Genomic DNA, 16,192 nt, shown 5'->3' with positions numbered 1-16,192 from the left:
GGGGAGACACGTAAAGCGCAAGAAAGAGTAAAAATAGGTAACGGGAAGGCTAAAATAGGCCCCGGGTAGTGTCTTGGCTTCCTTTACGCCTGCTGAGCCGCCACTGATCAAAAGATTCGGACTGTAAAGTTACTGCCAAGTGTTACTGTCCGGATCCTGGCCGCATGGAGTTCTATGAAGACAAGACCACATCAATCATAACGCATCTTGATAATGCATCTTGATAATGCATCTTGATAATGCATCTTGAATGGTGAAGCATAGCGGAGAGTTCGTGATAGCGTGGCCTCCATTCGTTCCTGCTTCATCTTTCTCGCTCCTTTCTCGTTTCTTCCACGACACAAATATTGGCCAGCGTGGTCTTCGCCTGCTGCAGCAAGTTTGATGTACCTCTTTTAGGGTTTTCTAACTGGTCAGAATAACGGCAACTGAAGAGCCACGAAAGCTGCTACTGAGTTCGCTACAATCGTTAGTTCCACCTTCCTCCTCCAAGATTAGTTTCAACTGACAATACAGCTTCCTATCCTCTGAAAACTACTCCTATTTGACGATTGTTTGCGGTGACGATACACAAAGTGCACAAGGCAATCATTTGCACTCATTCAGCCGTCTTTGATGTAGAATGCGGAAATCCCAGGGTATATTCATCCAACGGCAGTAGAAAGCATGCAACACAAGCTTACGCACTAAACTGACTTTGCATGCAATAGTCTGTCAAAGAGAGGGGGACGATCAGCTTTTCAGATGAGCCGGAAATCATTCAGCTGGTGCCAATAGGAACCTTTTAGCCATTAAACTTGACGCCATATTGACGCCACTTTGGCGTGCATAGCCACAACCTAGGCCCAATTAAGGGGCCATCTCCGAGGATCGTCAACCTTAATATTGACGAGCTTAATATAGGGTTTATCGGCCGCTTATAGTTAGATCTTAATAACTGAACACGATATTTAAACGTTAATTACCCCTATACTATATATAGATATATTACCCCAGATAAACGGTAACAGCTACTAAGAACTTTTATACTATAGAATTGTAGAGATTAAGAAGGCGAATTTAATAGTAAAAATATTATAATATTTCGACTTAGAGTTAGTAAAATATAGAGATTTTAAATTCTATTAGTTCTATTGTTCCTATTCGGGAATTAAAGCTATATTCCACCTCTCCCTTTCTACTATTAGCTTTCCAAGGCCATAGATATACCTGCACTATGTATATTACCAATATAAACCCCATAGAATCACTTATATTAACAGGGTAGATATTGCTAAGTAACTCCTGCGCAGACCACGCACACGGCTGTGCGTCAGGAGGTGGCTCGCCAACTTTTAGCGTCAATCCTTGGCTAAATGTTCCCAATACCTGTACCAACTTGACTACAGTCCCTCGGGAAATGATTTCGTCTACAGAATAACCGGGAGGGTTTCTAGATTGGACCAAGATAAATCCAGAATTTGAAGCGGGATTAGGATTGCTCAACGGATTGGCGTTCAAGGTGCTTAAACACCACTTCCAGTACCATAATGAGCATGTGAGAAGATAGGTAAGCGGGATTAGGATTTGAAAACACTGTTTCAGCAGAAAGGTGAGGTTTCTATCCCATGCAAGTAGCGTCCTACCAGCAAGTGATCCATGCATTGGCGAAATAACAATTGGGCATCCCAACTTAATCCTATTGGTTCTATTGGGCTGGTTCTTATCGATAACCATAGGATGAATTGTGCCGTTGCAAGGGATGCTGCAGTCACCTCCATTTAGTTCTAACAATTATTTGGTACTTTGATACGAGACCGGATATTCTTTAAACTAAAATAAGTGTATCCAACGGAATACTTACTGAAACATTCCAGGGCTTCTGATTGATGGAGGGCTGAAACTTGCATACGAGTACGAATAAGGTTTTGCGTAACAGCTACTTGTTCCTGGTTCTTTCTACTCCTTCCAGTTTGCGATCAATGCGTCTGTTTCTCTCGGAAGCGAGGCATTAACCATCTGCTTGCATTCCTCTGCAACGCTTTACAGGGCAGAGTGTGCTTCTTACTTTTGCAGGTATAGCCTAACTGTTCTGATCCGTCGTCGCTGTATGTGGCCACTTCGGTGTTCTATCATTCCCCTTTTCTAGCGATGTCATGTGTGGCCACTTCGGTGTTCTATCATTCCCCTTTTCTAGCGATGTCATGGAGTAGCTCCCAGGCCCTGCTTTCTAGAAAGTCTAATGCCACCGATCTTACGCCCCATCTATCATCCTACTTGCATAATCCTTCATCCCGATTTATTACGCACTGAACTCCGGTCCATCTACTCCGTTCCCAAGCAGCGGGGACCCCGCGTGCGCGCCCGCAGGGTAAAAGCGTTGGAGCCCCGTGCCACCCTTGCCGTCGTTCCTGCTTTGGGAGACGGGCTTGAACCGGGAAAATCCTTAGCGCTGACCCGGAATGGGCGACCGCTACCGCTTTTGCCCCTTGCATGCGGGGACAGACTGGGATGTCCTTGAGCGAGGTGAACACAGATGAAGTCATTCTGGAAGGAGTGAGATAAGTGAAATAAAATATGGGGAGATAAGGAAACAGCTTCGCATGGGAAGAGTGGTTAGCTCGTCATTTTAATGAAGTTGCGGAACAAACCGCGGCAATGTCCTATATAGCAGTAGCGGCACTCATTACTTGGTAATCTGAAGCTGACGTTGATAATCCAGTAAAACATATTTGAGAATTTACAAGCTACCAAGAGAAAAGTTTCTAGTAGAGACTGGTGAGGTGGTATCATACCCGAAAACGACCGAAACCAAGGAAATCCTATTGTTCCATCTGAAAGACGAAGCCTGTCATCTTCAGAAAATGCCGATACGACAACGCCGAGCATTCGCGCCGTCCTGGCTGCGATGCGTATCCATTCCTGTTCCCAATCCGAGGCTGCTCGGTCCCTCTATAGCGATAAGCCCTAAAGTATTCCTCTCCTGTCATGCTCTAACAGGCACGGAGTGTAGTGTATAGTAAAATGGGCCAGCCCAGCTTCTTCAATAATTTTGTGTGCCTTTATTTTTATTTTTTTGGCTTGGGCGCTGCGAATCTCAACTTCTCACTCAGTGCACTGGCATCCCCCACCCGACCCTGAACAACTCCCACGCCAAATTCGGCGTCGCCTTGACAACCTCCTCCATATCCTTTCGAAGAGCAAGATCCGGGTGTGCACGGAAGGTCTGGATAACCAAGTCCCGCAGCCCACGGTCTGAGTCAATAGTCGTTTCATACGCCTCCTGGCAGGCTTCTGGGAACTCTGGACAGCTGAAGTGGAGCGCGATCTGGAAAGAGAACTTGCGGCGTGCGAGAGACTTGAGACCCGCTATGCCGTATCTGCAAAAGAAAAGTTAGTCGAGGTGAACTGGGATGAAGTACGGTAAGATGACGTATTGGGCGGTTTCAGGGTCTGCAGTGCGAAGGGGTGTGAATCATGGTGTTGCTATTGGGTGAGTTGGGCGTGAATTGGGCGTGGCCTATGTGCGACCTGGAAAGGAATTGAATGGGTATTGGATGGTGGGGAAGGGTCGGGCGTGGCTTGGCGGATCTGACAAGATGGTGCGTGCGTCGACGATTTGATTGGCATCCGATACCAGAAGCTGACTAGGAAGCTGACGCACGTCGCGGGGTCGGTGACCGACGCAGTGGGCAGGCTAAACAGGAATTGTGGGGGCGGTAAAAATCATGGATGCTTCTCGAGAAGCATTTTGCAAGGAAAAATAAATTATGCACTCACTTTTCTGCGATCGCATACACCTTGGCGTGCGTGACGAGGTGTGGTTGCGTGCTGTCCGGCACCTGGTCCGCGAACGCGTTCTCAAATGGATCTTCCTCTGTATATTGATCCTCCATAGGCGTATCAGGGAGCTTTGACGAGTCAAACATTTCAAATTGGTTGATTTGCTCATCTGGTGGTGTCAGCGGATTCGCTGCGGCACTAGCCGCTGCCATTGCTAGGAGCGGATCTTCCACGAGCGCGAGGTTCAGTTTTTTCGATCGTCGCCGAGTTGGGCTGCGTGGACTGATTGGTGATGCGGGGCGAGAAGAGCGGTAGGACGAGCGGCGAGATTTAAGCTTGTTAAGGTAATCGAGATGGTAGAAGTCTGCAGGCGAAATTGTCAGTAATGCTGCCGATGGCTTCAAGTCTTGTTGGAATATATGAGGTCTCATACAGTTGACCATGTGCTCAACAGCCTCCGGGTCGTCTTCGCTGAGGTCGATGATACCAGTTTCCGCTTCTCGAAACGGACTGCTGCATGCTCCGTCGAAGAATCCGGATCGCGAGCAGACAATTGCACGGTGGACAGCATATCGTTTCATTCCGCAAACAATTGTGAGGTCAGAGTATTTGCCAGCTTCAAGCAGCCTGGATAATAATTAGCCATTGGAAGTCGTTGGGTAGGTCGGAACGTACGTAGCAAGAGCCGACATCAACTCATTGTTAGGTGTGTCCATATTTTATGTTGTGTGAATTGAGTTGAGAGCAACGCGGAAGAGGCAATCAGGATCTTGGTATAAGAATGGGAAGAGAAGTGATCAGAGATCTTTTTAAACAAGATCCAGAATTTCTTTTAAGGAAAGACGATCACCGATCAATAGAAAATAACAATAGCTTGCTTCTGGGTTTACGGCAAGTATGGGTGTAGTCAGCGCACGGAGACCGACGTGCTTATGGCAGCGGAAATGCCACAACAATAAATTGATGGCTGAGCAGGATTGCGGACTTCAGCCAAAATAGAACACGGACAGGAAGAGTAGATATGAAAGTTTCTTGACCGGGAAGAAACAAAACAAGGGAGAAGAGGGCTTCGTCTTGTACCCTGTCGAATTCTGGAGCGGTAGTCCCAATTGAGCATTCGGGTGATGCGCCGTTAAGGCTTCTGCAATTAGCCCAAAAGACCAGAGCTGACGCGCAACGGGTTTGTCTCCAGTCGCGGAGAGGGCGGGCGCTAGTTTGCTGGGGATGGTACCGTTCTAGAGCATCCCACGGGTATCAACACCACGAACATGTGGACAGAGCATGAGGCGGGCGGACGAAACCAGGGGTGGTCAGGCGAAGAGGCGCGTCAAAAATCTAGCTGCAGCTTTTCGCACTGTACTAGATCGAGGACTGTGGCGAGACGTACCACGCCCCGAAAACGCAGCTAGCAGGCAAAGCGCAGGGCGTTGCGTGACAGGTGTGTGTAGGCATGTGCAGTCGCTACCACAGACAGACGCACCACATACAGCTGGTTATCGGGGCGATTTTCTTTATTCTCCTTCCAATTCCCATGCAGGAAGGGGTCCAAGTGCGGTTGGAGGGCGTGGTAATTCCATCGACAGCACCAACGACCTCCGCGTGCTGGCGATGCCCTCTTTTCGAAGCTCTGGAGCCACAGCGAGGTAGCCACCACGAGGTTCTTGAATCGTATCTGGACGATCGTTTCTCCTTTTGTGCTCTTTTCTCCATGAAGTCGGTTTGATCCCGTCTTGGCCTTGGCAAACGAGGAAGCCAGCGAAGCCATAGAAGCCATCGAAGCCATCGAAGGCCTCTCGGAATCTACTATCCCACGCGCGGGAAAGGGGGGCAGAGATAGCGTACAGTCGTCATCTGTTTAGTTTGTTGCCACAACATTTTACAGTTTGGACAGGCTCTTGAAAACCTTCACTATGAATTAATTATGCCGAGGAGCTTTTCACAGCTTTCTTGACCAAGCAAAGGCTTGCTTCGCTTAAGATTCTCCCACTACCGAAGTCACATTAGTATCCACACAGAGATACAACTGCAAAGAATAAGATGGCTTGATAGACAACGATTAACGCTAAGCCATCCGTCCCTCGTGCCAAACCTTGAAGTGTACCAAGCCGGGGGTCGGCGGTTCCTGATGGCCGACAATTTTCAGTAGTACAGGGCGAAAAAAGGTTGGGCCTGCTCATGTGAAGCGCTTGGGACTGGTTCCACTTTGAGTAATCGACGACATTCGCTGGGCTTGGCGCACCGCAGCTGCACGACACCACCCGGAGAGCACAGAGCACCGACCGAGCTCCACCACAGCACCTGCTGATGCTGCCGATGCCGCCGATGCTGCTACAATCACCGTCACAGTAAATGCATGGAAAGCCCCTCTAGTCCAAAAATCTGACTTTTCTTCCTCCGCATCAGCCCACAAATCTTGCTCTTGTGCATCCATGGGCGACTACAAGCTCTCCGCCTCGCTGCAAGGCCACGAAGACGACGTAAGCTCCGCTGCTGCAAGGCCTCTTTGTCTTCCGCCAAGACGTTCATTCCATGTTAATCGCGTATTCTCCAGGTTCGAAGTGTTGCATTTCCACACTCCAGTTTTGTTGTCTCTGCTTCAAGAGATGCAACTGTGCGGTTATGGAAATTGCTGTCCCATACCCCGCCAACCTATGACCACACCCTCACGTCGCACGGTACCGCCTTCATCAACTCCCTAGCCTTCGTTCCACCTTCCTCAGAATATCCAGACGGTCTCATTGTATCCGGAGGCCAGGATACCGTAATAGAAGTTAAGCAGCCGGCTAAGACTCCACAAGATAATGCAGATGCCCTTCTGCTAGGTCATGCCGCCAATGTCTGTGCCTTAGACGTCAGTGAGGATGGGAAGTTTATAATCAGCGGCAGCTGGGACAATGATGCTCGACTTTGGCAAGTAGGCAAATGGGAGACTTCCACAGTGTTGCAAGGACACACAGCTGCGGTTTGGGCTGTTCTCGCGTACGATAAGGAAATGATCATTACAGGTAGGGGGAAAACCACACAGTTCCACTTCTGTCATTGTGCGACGCAAGAGGCACAGTCTTACTGATAGGAGCACAGCCTGCGCCGATACAATCATTCGTTTGTTTCATCCCTCCGGCAGGACCATCCGAACCATCAAGACCCAGGACGTTGTCAGAGCCTTATGCAGGCTACCACTGAAGCACGCAACAGGGGCGCACTTTGCTTCTGCCGGAAACGATGCTATAATCCGATTATGGACCATCAATGGCCGTGAGATCTGCCAGCTACATGGGCACGAGAACTTCATATACTCTTTGACAGCTCTACCCGACGGCCAGCTGGTCAGCTCGTCAGAGGATCGGACAGCCCGGATATGGAACAATCAGCAATGCATTCAAACGATTACGCACCCGGCTATTTCAGTTTGGTCTGTTGCCGCATGTCCCGAGAACGGAGACATTGTCACAGGAGCTAGCGACCGTATGGTTCGGATCTTTAGCAAATCAAAAGATCGACACGCTGAACCTGCCGTGATTCAGGCTTTTGAGGACTCAGTGAAAGGATCAGCAATACCGCAACAGCAAGTAGGAAATATCAATAAAGAGCAGCTACCTGGACCCGAATTCCTAAAGCAAAAGTCAGGGACAAAGGAAGGACAAGTCCAAATGATTAAAGAGACAAACGGGAATGTCTCCGCATATCAGTGGTCAACAGCAGCTAATACATGGATCAGTGTCGGAACTGTTGTTGACGCTGCTGGAAGCAGCGGCAGGAAAATCACTCACGAGGGAAAGGACTACGATTATGTCTTCGATGTCGATATCGAGGATGGTAAACCACCGCTAAAATTACCTTACAACCTTTCTCAAAATCCTTACGAAGTAGCTCGCAAATTTTGCGAAACCAATAAACTTCCAATCACATATCTAGACCAAGTCACAAATTTCATTGTACAAAACACACAGGGTGCAACAATTGGTCAGGCCAGTGGGTCTCAAAGTCACGTTCCTGGCGCAGACCCTTGGGGTACAGAGTCGCGATACCGACCTGGTGAAGCATCACCTGCTCCGCAGCAACCTCCAGCAGCTCGGCCTAAAGTGCTTCCACAAAAGGAATATCTCGATATTACCACAGCAAATCTCAAGACCATATATAAGAAAATTCAAGAATTCAATCAACAAATCATCGGCGAAGGCTCCAAAGACCTTTCTCTTAATCCTTCCGACCTTGAAGTGCTAGAGTCAACCATCACGCACCTTGAGAAAGGTTTAACCAAGAACATCGACCCTACAGGCATCGATGTCGTTCTCAAAATCGCCACAGCCTGGCCCCAGGACAAGCGCCTTCCTGGCCTCGACCTGCTCCGCGTTCTGGCCGCCGCCTCAAGCAAGACAGCTGCCTACCAGTCCCCAGCTGGCGAATCACTAGTCGCTCTTCTCGCAGGTTCCGGAGTCTTTGAGCCTGCAGGTCCTCCAAACAACACCATGCTGGCTGCCCGCGCCTTCAGCAACCTCTTCAAGACAGAAGAAGGCCGTGCGGTGGCGGATCACGAATTCGAAGCCATCCACGCCCTCATCAAACCTTTCATCACGAGCTCCGCTCGAACCCTCGTTATCGCCCTAACAACCATATATATTAATTACGCCGTTCTGCTATCAACGACATCTAATGCTGACCGCGCGCTTACGCTGCTCGACGATCTGACTCGGATGCTGATGTCGGCGACAGATTCCGAGGCCGTGTATCGGGCGCTAGTGGCTGCCGGCACGTTACTCTGTCTCGGCAAAGATTTCTGTGAGGCAGCGAGAGACGTGTTCGATATCGAGGAGGCGGTCGCGAGGGCGGAGGAGAAGGTGAAGGAGCCCAGAGTCAAGAATGTAGTAGCGGAGATTAGGGAAAAACTTGATTGAGCAAGGAATCCAGGCGCTATCTGGAGGCTGAACGGCTCAGGGTAAGGACCGACGAATGCTACAAAGGTTTTGGGTTTGGGTTTCCCCTTTTGCGGCATTGCCGGAGTGGCAGGTTGACTTTTCTCAAAGCCTTTAGACGAATGGTATTTTTATGATGAAGCTAGATAGGCATCAACATGAAGTATTTAGCTAGTAAACTATCCAATCCATAATTCCACGAAATTCTAGATCTCGTGAGTGATAGACTAATCATGCTTTGCTTTAAGCGGTTCACCCCATTCCTTGTGTTTTCATATCGTAAGCTTATTCATTCTTTGAGTTAGTACTGGTGTGATTGAATCTGTGCATATTAGGTGGGAAGGACAAATGTGGCATGGGAACTGGAGATGACGGGTACACTGACGGGGCATGAATGCAATACGCAACTAAGATAACATAAGCAAAAGAGTGTATAGTAAATACAGCTTGGGGCCGATCAATTACGGGGCAAAGCAGAATGCCTGTACTTTATTATGGCAAGTTCCGTGCACTAATAGCAGGTTTCATGCACTGATCAGCAATAATATGCACTGATCAGCAGTAATATGCACTCAAAAGCGTCTGCACAGTGAAGTAAACGGTTTTGCGCATGCTATCCGGGAGAAACGACTTTCTGATGATCTTCAAACTCAACGGTGCTGTTTGAGAGGGTCCGTCCCAGCTGTATGTTAGCTTGTCCCAAAGATGTATTTTAATAACGCAACCGCAGTTTCGCTGGGATTATCGGGGCACCAGCTTCTCAGAGCCGTCAAAGGATCAGGAAATGGGCGTTACTGAGAGCTACCCAACCTCTCCGCTCAACCAACGATGGCTCCGAAAGATACAGAGATCCAATCAATAATGCGAGCAAGGCACCATTGCGGATATCTCCAATTCATTGAGTCCTTGGGATATACCTTGTCCTGGCGAAATGTGTCCCACAGTTATCGATAAGATCTAGCCAATAGAATCGATAGGATCAAGGCTCCATGATCAAGGCTACGAGGTCGTAGAAGCTGTCAATTTTGCTATATAATTACTATATACACTTAGTCTTTAGAATTAAATCACTTCATATAAGAGAGCTAGTATTTATCTCTTCTATAGAATAGATAGAGTAACTAAATAGAGTTTTTAAAACTCTACAAGATCTCTTTCAATTTTTACTATTATAAGATTTATAAGGTATATTTAGTAATAGATCTAGTAAAGCCCCACTATGCCTTGATATAGGTAGAGTAAAGCTTTTAATTATATTATATAAATAGCTTTATAAGCTTATATTCCTTTATAGGGTGTTATATTAGCCTCTTATAAATATATACTTAAAGATAAGTAAATTGATTAAAGAGAGTCTATTTAATATCCTTTTAAAACTATTTATATATATTATAATAGTTATTAAAAAAAAGTATAAAAAAGAGTAAAAATTAATTAATAAGTAAATAAATAATCTAATTCTCTAGAGCCGACTGCCCTTCTAAAAGGAGTATAAAGTATTTAAATATAAGGGGACTTTGTAGACAGGGGGCTATAAGGCACGATTGTAGGAACAGGATAGATTGTAGAGGAGACAAATCCTTAAGGAGGTAAGGCCTCTGGGATCGTGGAGACTATATACTACGGGCACGTGCCCGACGACCATCCGAGGGTCCGGGGGTTGTCCTGAGGGCAACTGCAATAATATCCCTTACAGCGTGTCACCCCTGTCACCGCTCTCACCCCTAGCTACCACCCTCACCTATAAAACCTGTCACACGGGAATGCAGGTGTATGATAGTGTGGACTCCATAAGGTGGAGTCGTCCCTTCGGGACGACTCTATATACTAGCTAAGCGATGATCACGTGACCTAAGGAAGCTCCTGTGGATGCCCCAGCCCCCCCCTACCAACAAACCTACCATATTAGAATACTGCGGCCATTAAAGCGCTTACCCTTTAAGTCCTTAAAAGTCAAGCCATGCTCTTTGCTATGTAGTTGCGCCTATTCTCTTTCACGGCCGAGGTCTTTGACAATTTTCTACGGCATCGAACATCGAAATGGACAAAGCCCGACCGTCTTTGGAAACTAATGAAGCTTAAAAATCACCACCTAAAGAGCTTTGGCTTCAACCAAGATCACCGAGCGCCTTGCCGATTCATAGCCGGGGTTGAATATGAGTTCTTAGAGGGGGTCTTGAGCCAGAATAAAGCTAAACAAGAATAATTTTCTCAACTCTCGTCAGCTTTTGGTTTAGATTGTCCACGTGTCCATGTTTTGGCTGGCAAAAATTCCAAAACTCGCCATCCATGATTCCATGAACATAGCTCTCTCCTATAAAAGTATATTCGCTTGCATTCATCGTAGGCCTGATCGTGTACGGAACATCGCCACCTGCAAGGGTGCACAAGCAATCATCGGGCTGGGTGTTAGCAGGCCCTATACCGATATAACCTCTATCGGTTAGGAAAAAGACCCTTCCCTCAATTAAGCGGTTGATGGCTGTCACAATCTCTTCGGTCATTTTATCGAGGTTATGGTCATCACGATAGTAGGAGAAGCCAGGCCGCAGCTGCTTCACTGACCGAAGGACCGAAAAGCGCTTTGGGGCATTGTAATTCACCATGGATCCATATATCCGGTTTATCCATTTCGGAATAACTGTCGACATCTCGTCGGGAAATTCGAAGCGTGTCATGTGATATCTCCGAAATTCCGACGGCTTCATCGTGTTCGGCCATATATGGTGCCAAGGGAACTCGTTCTCTATGACACCCTCGTCCAAACGTTTTGAGATGGGAAGCGTATCTGCCGACAATGTTCGAATGAAAGCTAACGTGTACAGCTCAGTCGTGAAGACATAACGCCCAGTAAGACCCAGACGTCGGAGGAAACCTTGATATTTCTGAAAAATATAGCGCCATCCACGAGTACTCACTTTTGAGACATCCGTATCTTTGAGAAGTTCGCGGAGGCTGTGTACTGCGTGAATCTTTCCCATTCGAATGCCGTTACACGACAATTTTGGGTGATCTTCGTCTTGGGGAATGAATTCTTCTACGAGGACTCCTCGATTTACATGGTATCTAGAAGATCCATCTTGTAGCCGCTGTGATATCGGTGTGACTGTCAGAGGTAGACGCCAGTCGGGGACCCACGATGGCAAGCTGGCGCTCTGTTCACCCCTGCTTGCGTCGGATAGGAGCTCAAGGTGCTTATCCGCTCTTAGCATGGAGCGCGTAAATTGAATGTAAACCTGTTCCACCGACAGGGAGTAATCAACTTTGTATATGTCTTCCTGGTTGCTCGATGCCATACCCAATAAGCAATAGATTCTGTCTCTTGCATTCGACGCTTCGCGGAACTGCGCCTGCCGCAGAAGACTGGAAAGTCGTAATGCGTCTTTAACGCGGGTAGTGTCTGCTGCTGACATTGCATCGTGATACTCGAGAACGATTTGTAGATTGCCACTGTTAGGGTTGTAAATAATATGCTCAAGACCAATGGTTTCCGCTGTGGAACAGGCATTTGCAAATGTCACCCATGGCATTTCGTGATTTCCACATATTATTGAAGCGTCAGCTGCAAGACAAATTTCCTGGAAAGTCCATGCTCGACTGAACCATGGCCTCTTCAGATATGCTTGCACACTCCGGAGGTCTGCACCCTTTGGGACTACCCACTCATCATCTTCCATGTATTTTTTCTGAAAGAGTGGTAAGCCTAAGTCGTTGAGGTCTTCTGCTAATCTAGCCCATCGATCGAACCAAGTGATAGCGCGTTTAGTGTACATGTCTGCTACTCCTAGCCAGATGGGAACCTTTCCAGCATGTTGATAAATGTACTTCATTATTTGTACTTGATGATTACGCTCCTCGATATCACTCTGGTTGATGCATATTGCATCAATCCATAAGAATCGTGGGCAGTTCCTCAAACGCAAATGCTGAAGTGCATTAAAAAGGTTCTTAGGTATGCGAAGGAGAGTGCCATCACAAAAGATAGACTCAGTCGGCGTTGCATCTCCCCAGGTATAAGACAGGGCCTCATAAGTGACCGCAGCGCGGTATTCAAAGAAGGGCTCACCCTCAATTGCTCCGGTGAGTAAGAAATGAGTTGTTACACCTCGATGGTCGAAAACCGGGAATCCGTACTTTAGATTAAAAGGAGGGATATGGTCTATATTATGCTGTACTGTAAGATTGTCAGGATTTGATGTTATCCACAAGTTTGGTTGATCTTGTTCTTTCGAATTTTTCCTTTTGCGCCGAATAGCTTTCGTCTTTCTAGACCCGAAGTCGGCGCTACTTTTCCTATATTGTGGCACGGAGAGGCTCTTAGATAGTCTCGAGGACCAACTTCGTTGAATAGATGACCGTATGCTAAAAGTTGAGACGCTTTGAGTATCATTGCTCATGCGACGGTCAAATGTACTGCTGAAGTTTCCGCTACCATCTTCATTCGGCTGTGGGGCGCGCAGATGTGTAACCGCCCCTGTAAAATTGGGAATCCTCGCGGGTTTCAGGGTGTCTGGCTGATGGAAATCGTGAACCCAATGATGAAGTGATATAGTGATATCACAGTCCGGGCATCCGGGATGGAGTGTAGCGAACCGTATTTGACCATCGTGCAGTTTCTGGTACTGGAATGGTATGGCTGTCGAAATCTTCGGTCTATATTGGTTTCCCTCACAACACTTTCGGCAAACGTTCTTCGAAGAGGCCTCCTCACTCGTCATTCTGTATCTAATGAATTAACATTGGCATACAGTTGAGACAAAATTAGATCGCTAGTATGGAATCTTATGTACAATCATACATGAGAAACAGAAAGGCTGGGCTGTCGACCTGGTGCCGATCACTACTATATTAGGGTTAGATCAAGGGTGCCTTTGACTCATACACCGTCTCATTTTCTTCGTAGATCAACCTACACACGAGTTCGTTCGACATGAGCGCATCTGCCTAGAAACCTAAGGCTCTGAGGCATCCAACGTGGCGGCATTGTACTGGCTCAGCAGGCTCAGACGTAATTCCGTTGGTGCGGATTTTCAATCGGTCCGCAAGCCGACTAGAGGTCACGACGGGCTCGTGCACGCTACGGGCTCGTGCACGCTCATCAACCCTCACCGCTCATCTTGCGACGCACACAACTCCACCAATTTTCAATAGATTTCAATAAAAAATGGGTAAAATTAAAGATGCGGTCGCGGAGCTTCACCTCTAAGAGAAAAAAAATATCCAGGCTATGGCAGATAAGCATGGGGTTAACCAAAGCACCCTCTTAAAGCAATTTAATGGAAAGACGGGCAGCAAGGTTAATGGCTACAATTCTTAAAAAATTCTTACCCCTAGGCAGGAGAGGGCTCTTATTAATTATATTAACGACTTATTTAAAATAGGGCTGCCCCCTTTATATTAGATGGTGTAAAATCTAGCCTTAGAAATAGCTAAAAGAATGCTAGAAATTAACTAGGCTTTACGCTGGGTTAAATAGAAATTAAAAATACTCTAATTAGGATACCTTCTTCCTATTAATAAATCTAGGAAGAGGGCTGATTTAGCGCTATATTACAGCCTTTACTTTAAGCTCTTAGGACAAAAGATAAAGGAATATAATATTAAGCTAGGTAATACTTAGAACATAAATAAAAAGGGCTTCCTTATCAGTTATATAAAAAAGAAGTAGAGGATCTTTAGTAGGAGTGCCTTTAAGTTAGGAAGAATGTAAAATATTATTTAAAATAGAAATAGAGAGTAAATTATAGTAGTAGCAGCTATCTACGTAGACCAAATAGCACTTATACTAACTCTTATCTATTAAGCTATATTAAATAATATCTAAGACATATAGCTAGAGGATTTTAACCCTAATAAATATAACTACTTCTTTACCTTAATACCTTCTAGATAGACCAATAACAGCCTTAACCTTTAATAGTTAAAGATCTTTAATAGAGAGATAAAGGTAAAGGCTAAAAGAGATTAAAGGCTTCTTATTATTAATGGCTATGGTTTTTATATAAATATAAAGTTTATTAAGTATTACAACAACTATAGGATTCTCCTAGCTATCTATCCTCCTCATTTAACTCACCGGCTTTAGCCTTTAGACATCTCTCTCTTCTCTCCTCTAGCCATTATTATAGCGACTTAGTTAATTAAGGCACGAGCGCCGTAAAGAACGTATATAAGCCCGTACAATTAATAGTCTATAGACTTAGATATTAAGATAAGAAGCAAAAGGTAGAAAAGGACACGTTTATATACATATGCCAAGGCTTAAGCGAGCCCCCTAACTAGGTCCGTTACGGTGCCGTAATAGCTATTTATTATTCGGATAAATTAAACCAGTTCCTTATAAATTATAAAGGACTCTTACGCTTTACAAAGAGAGACTTCTTTAGGACCTTTTAGGTAGTATAGGAGAAGGCTATAACGCTAAAGAATATAGCTAGTAGATAAAAAAAGACCAGTATACACCTATAGGACCCTAATACGGTATTAGAGCAATTTAACGCTAAAAAGGAAAAAGATAAAGAGAGACTATCTTCTAGTAACTCTATAGGCTTAATCCTTATAGCTAGTAACTAGAAGAAGATAAAAACCTAGCTAAAATAGGTAGTAGAGGACGTAGTTTAATCTAAGACTAATAGACGGGTAAAGGCTCTCACCCTTAATATTTATAAGCTTATAGCGACTAATATACTTCTTTAAAACCGCATTTAAGGCTATTAGGAAGCTTTTAAGATAAAATAAAGGAAGAGAAAGAGGTAAAAGAATCTCTTTTAGATTCTAGCATTAAATAAAGGTGGTAACGTACCCGACCACCAAGTGGCGAATACCACCATGTGGCGAACCTACAATATCGCGGCGGTGTTAAGGGAATTAGTTTGGCCCTGCTTGTAGGCCTGGAGAGCTAGAATTAATCTGCCCTTTCTGTGTAATGCTTCTTGTTGTTGTGGTGTGGCCATTTCAATAGTAGTTGCAGACGCGTCGTGTTTTTGGTGGTGTTCGCCACTTGGTGGTCGGGTACGTTAGAGCTATTGTTTACTTACCTAATAAGGTATAGGAGGCCTAAGAGCTCTATTAAGAGAAAGAGGATATTAAGGAAGCTAATATAGTTTGTAAAGTAAAGGATAAGGTGCGGAGGTGGCTAGCGAAGGAAAATAAGCAAAGAATTAATAAAATAACAAAGGCTAGTAAAGCTACTAAGTAAAAGCATAAGGAGGATACTAAGTAAGAGAAAAAGCGCCTTATAGACGAGGTTCGCTTTATATAAGAGTTTAATATATAGCTAAAAGCAGAGAGAAGATTAATATAGGAGAGGCAGAAGGTTAAGTAGGTTATATTCACTATTCCGGAGGAGACTTCTATTAAGGAGGAGTACGAGGTAGAGGATGGGGTTGTAAAGGCGGCCTCTAGGCGGCCTCAACAAATGCGCAACCCCCCCAAATGGCATGGCGACTCTATAATCACGATAGAATAAAAGCGCAACACCAAAAGACTCTCAGATTTTAATTTGGTAGAAATCTATA

At 45.7% G+C, this 16,192-nt stretch overlaps 3 protein-coding genes across 3 annotated transcripts; 1 reads left to right on the top strand and 2 right to left on the bottom strand.

Moving 5' to 3' along the window:
* Positions 1 to 2,983: 2,983 nt before the first annotated feature.
* Positions 2,984 to 4,967, bottom strand: K441DRAFT_667649 (uncharacterized protein). The gene is made up of 4 exons (XM_067649879.1): positions 4,438 to 4,967; positions 4,196 to 4,389; positions 3,760 to 4,126; positions 2,984 to 3,359 (listed from the first exon to the last, which is right to left on the bottom strand). Exons 1-4 carry the CDS (start codon positions 4,476 to 4,478, stop codon positions 3,089 to 3,091), a joined length of 873 nt encoding a protein of 290 aa, XP_067499019.1. The 5' UTR covers positions 4,479 to 4,967; the 3' UTR covers positions 2,984 to 3,088.
* A 1,044-nt stretch (positions 4,968 to 6,011) lies between these two features.
* K441DRAFT_645004 (putative polyubiquitin binding protein) lies at positions 6,012 to 8,876 on the top strand. The gene is made up of 3 exons (XM_067646778.1): positions 6,012 to 6,239; positions 6,314 to 6,767; positions 6,844 to 8,876. The coding sequence occupies exons 1-3, from the start codon at positions 6,192 to 6,194 to the stop codon at positions 8,655 to 8,657; spliced, it is 2,316 nt and encodes a 771-aa protein (XP_067499018.1). The 5' UTR covers positions 6,012 to 6,191; the 3' UTR covers positions 8,658 to 8,876.
* A 1,691-nt stretch (positions 8,877 to 10,567) lies between these two features.
* Positions 10,568 to 13,642, bottom strand: K441DRAFT_279376 (HET-domain-containing protein). The gene has a single exon (XM_067640921.1). It carries the CDS (start codon positions 13,391 to 13,393, stop codon positions 10,868 to 10,870), a length of 2,526 nt encoding a protein of 841 aa, XP_067499017.1. The 5' UTR covers positions 13,394 to 13,642; the 3' UTR covers positions 10,568 to 10,867.
* Between the last annotated feature and the right edge of the window lie 2,550 nt (positions 13,643 to 16,192).

The sequence above is a fragment of the Cenococcum geophilum genome, assembly GCF_001692895.1.
Source record: "Cenococcum geophilum 1.58 unplaced genomic scaffold K441scaffold_56, whole genome shotgun sequence".
Lineage (NCBI taxonomy): Eukaryota > Fungi > Ascomycota > Dothideomycetes > Gloniales > Gloniaceae > Cenococcum > Cenococcum geophilum.
The sequence above is the reverse complement of the archived record's forward strand: the minus strand, read 5'-3'. Positions and strand labels throughout refer to the sequence as shown.

Coding starts and splice junctions, on each gene's coding strand:
- K441DRAFT_645004 (XM_067646778.1), top strand. CDS start 6,192: ATGGGCGACTACAAGCTCTCCGCCTCGCTGCAAGGCCACGAAGACGAC. Junction 6,240..6,313: donor TGCAAGGCCACGAAGACGAC/GTAAGCTCCGCT, acceptor CGTATTCTCCAG/GTTCGAAGTGTTGCATTTCC. Junction 6,768..6,843: donor TAAGGAAATGATCATTACAG/GTAGGGGGAAAA, acceptor ATAGGAGCACAG/CCTGCGCCGATACAATCATT.
- K441DRAFT_667649 (XM_067649879.1), bottom strand. CDS start 4,478: ATGGACACACCTAACAATGAGTTGATGTCGGCTCTTGCTAC. Junction 4,390..4,437: donor TTGATGTCGGCTCTTGCTAC/GTACGTTCCGAC, acceptor ATTATTATCCAG/GCTGCTTGAAGCTGGCAAAT. Junction 4,127..4,195: donor TGTTGAGCACATGGTCAACT/GTATGAGACCTC, acceptor TTTCGCCTGCAG/ACTTCTACCATCTCGATTAC.
- K441DRAFT_279376 (XM_067640921.1), bottom strand. CDS start 13,393: ATGACGAGTGAGGAGGCCTCTTCGAAGAACGTTTGCCGAAAGTGTTGT.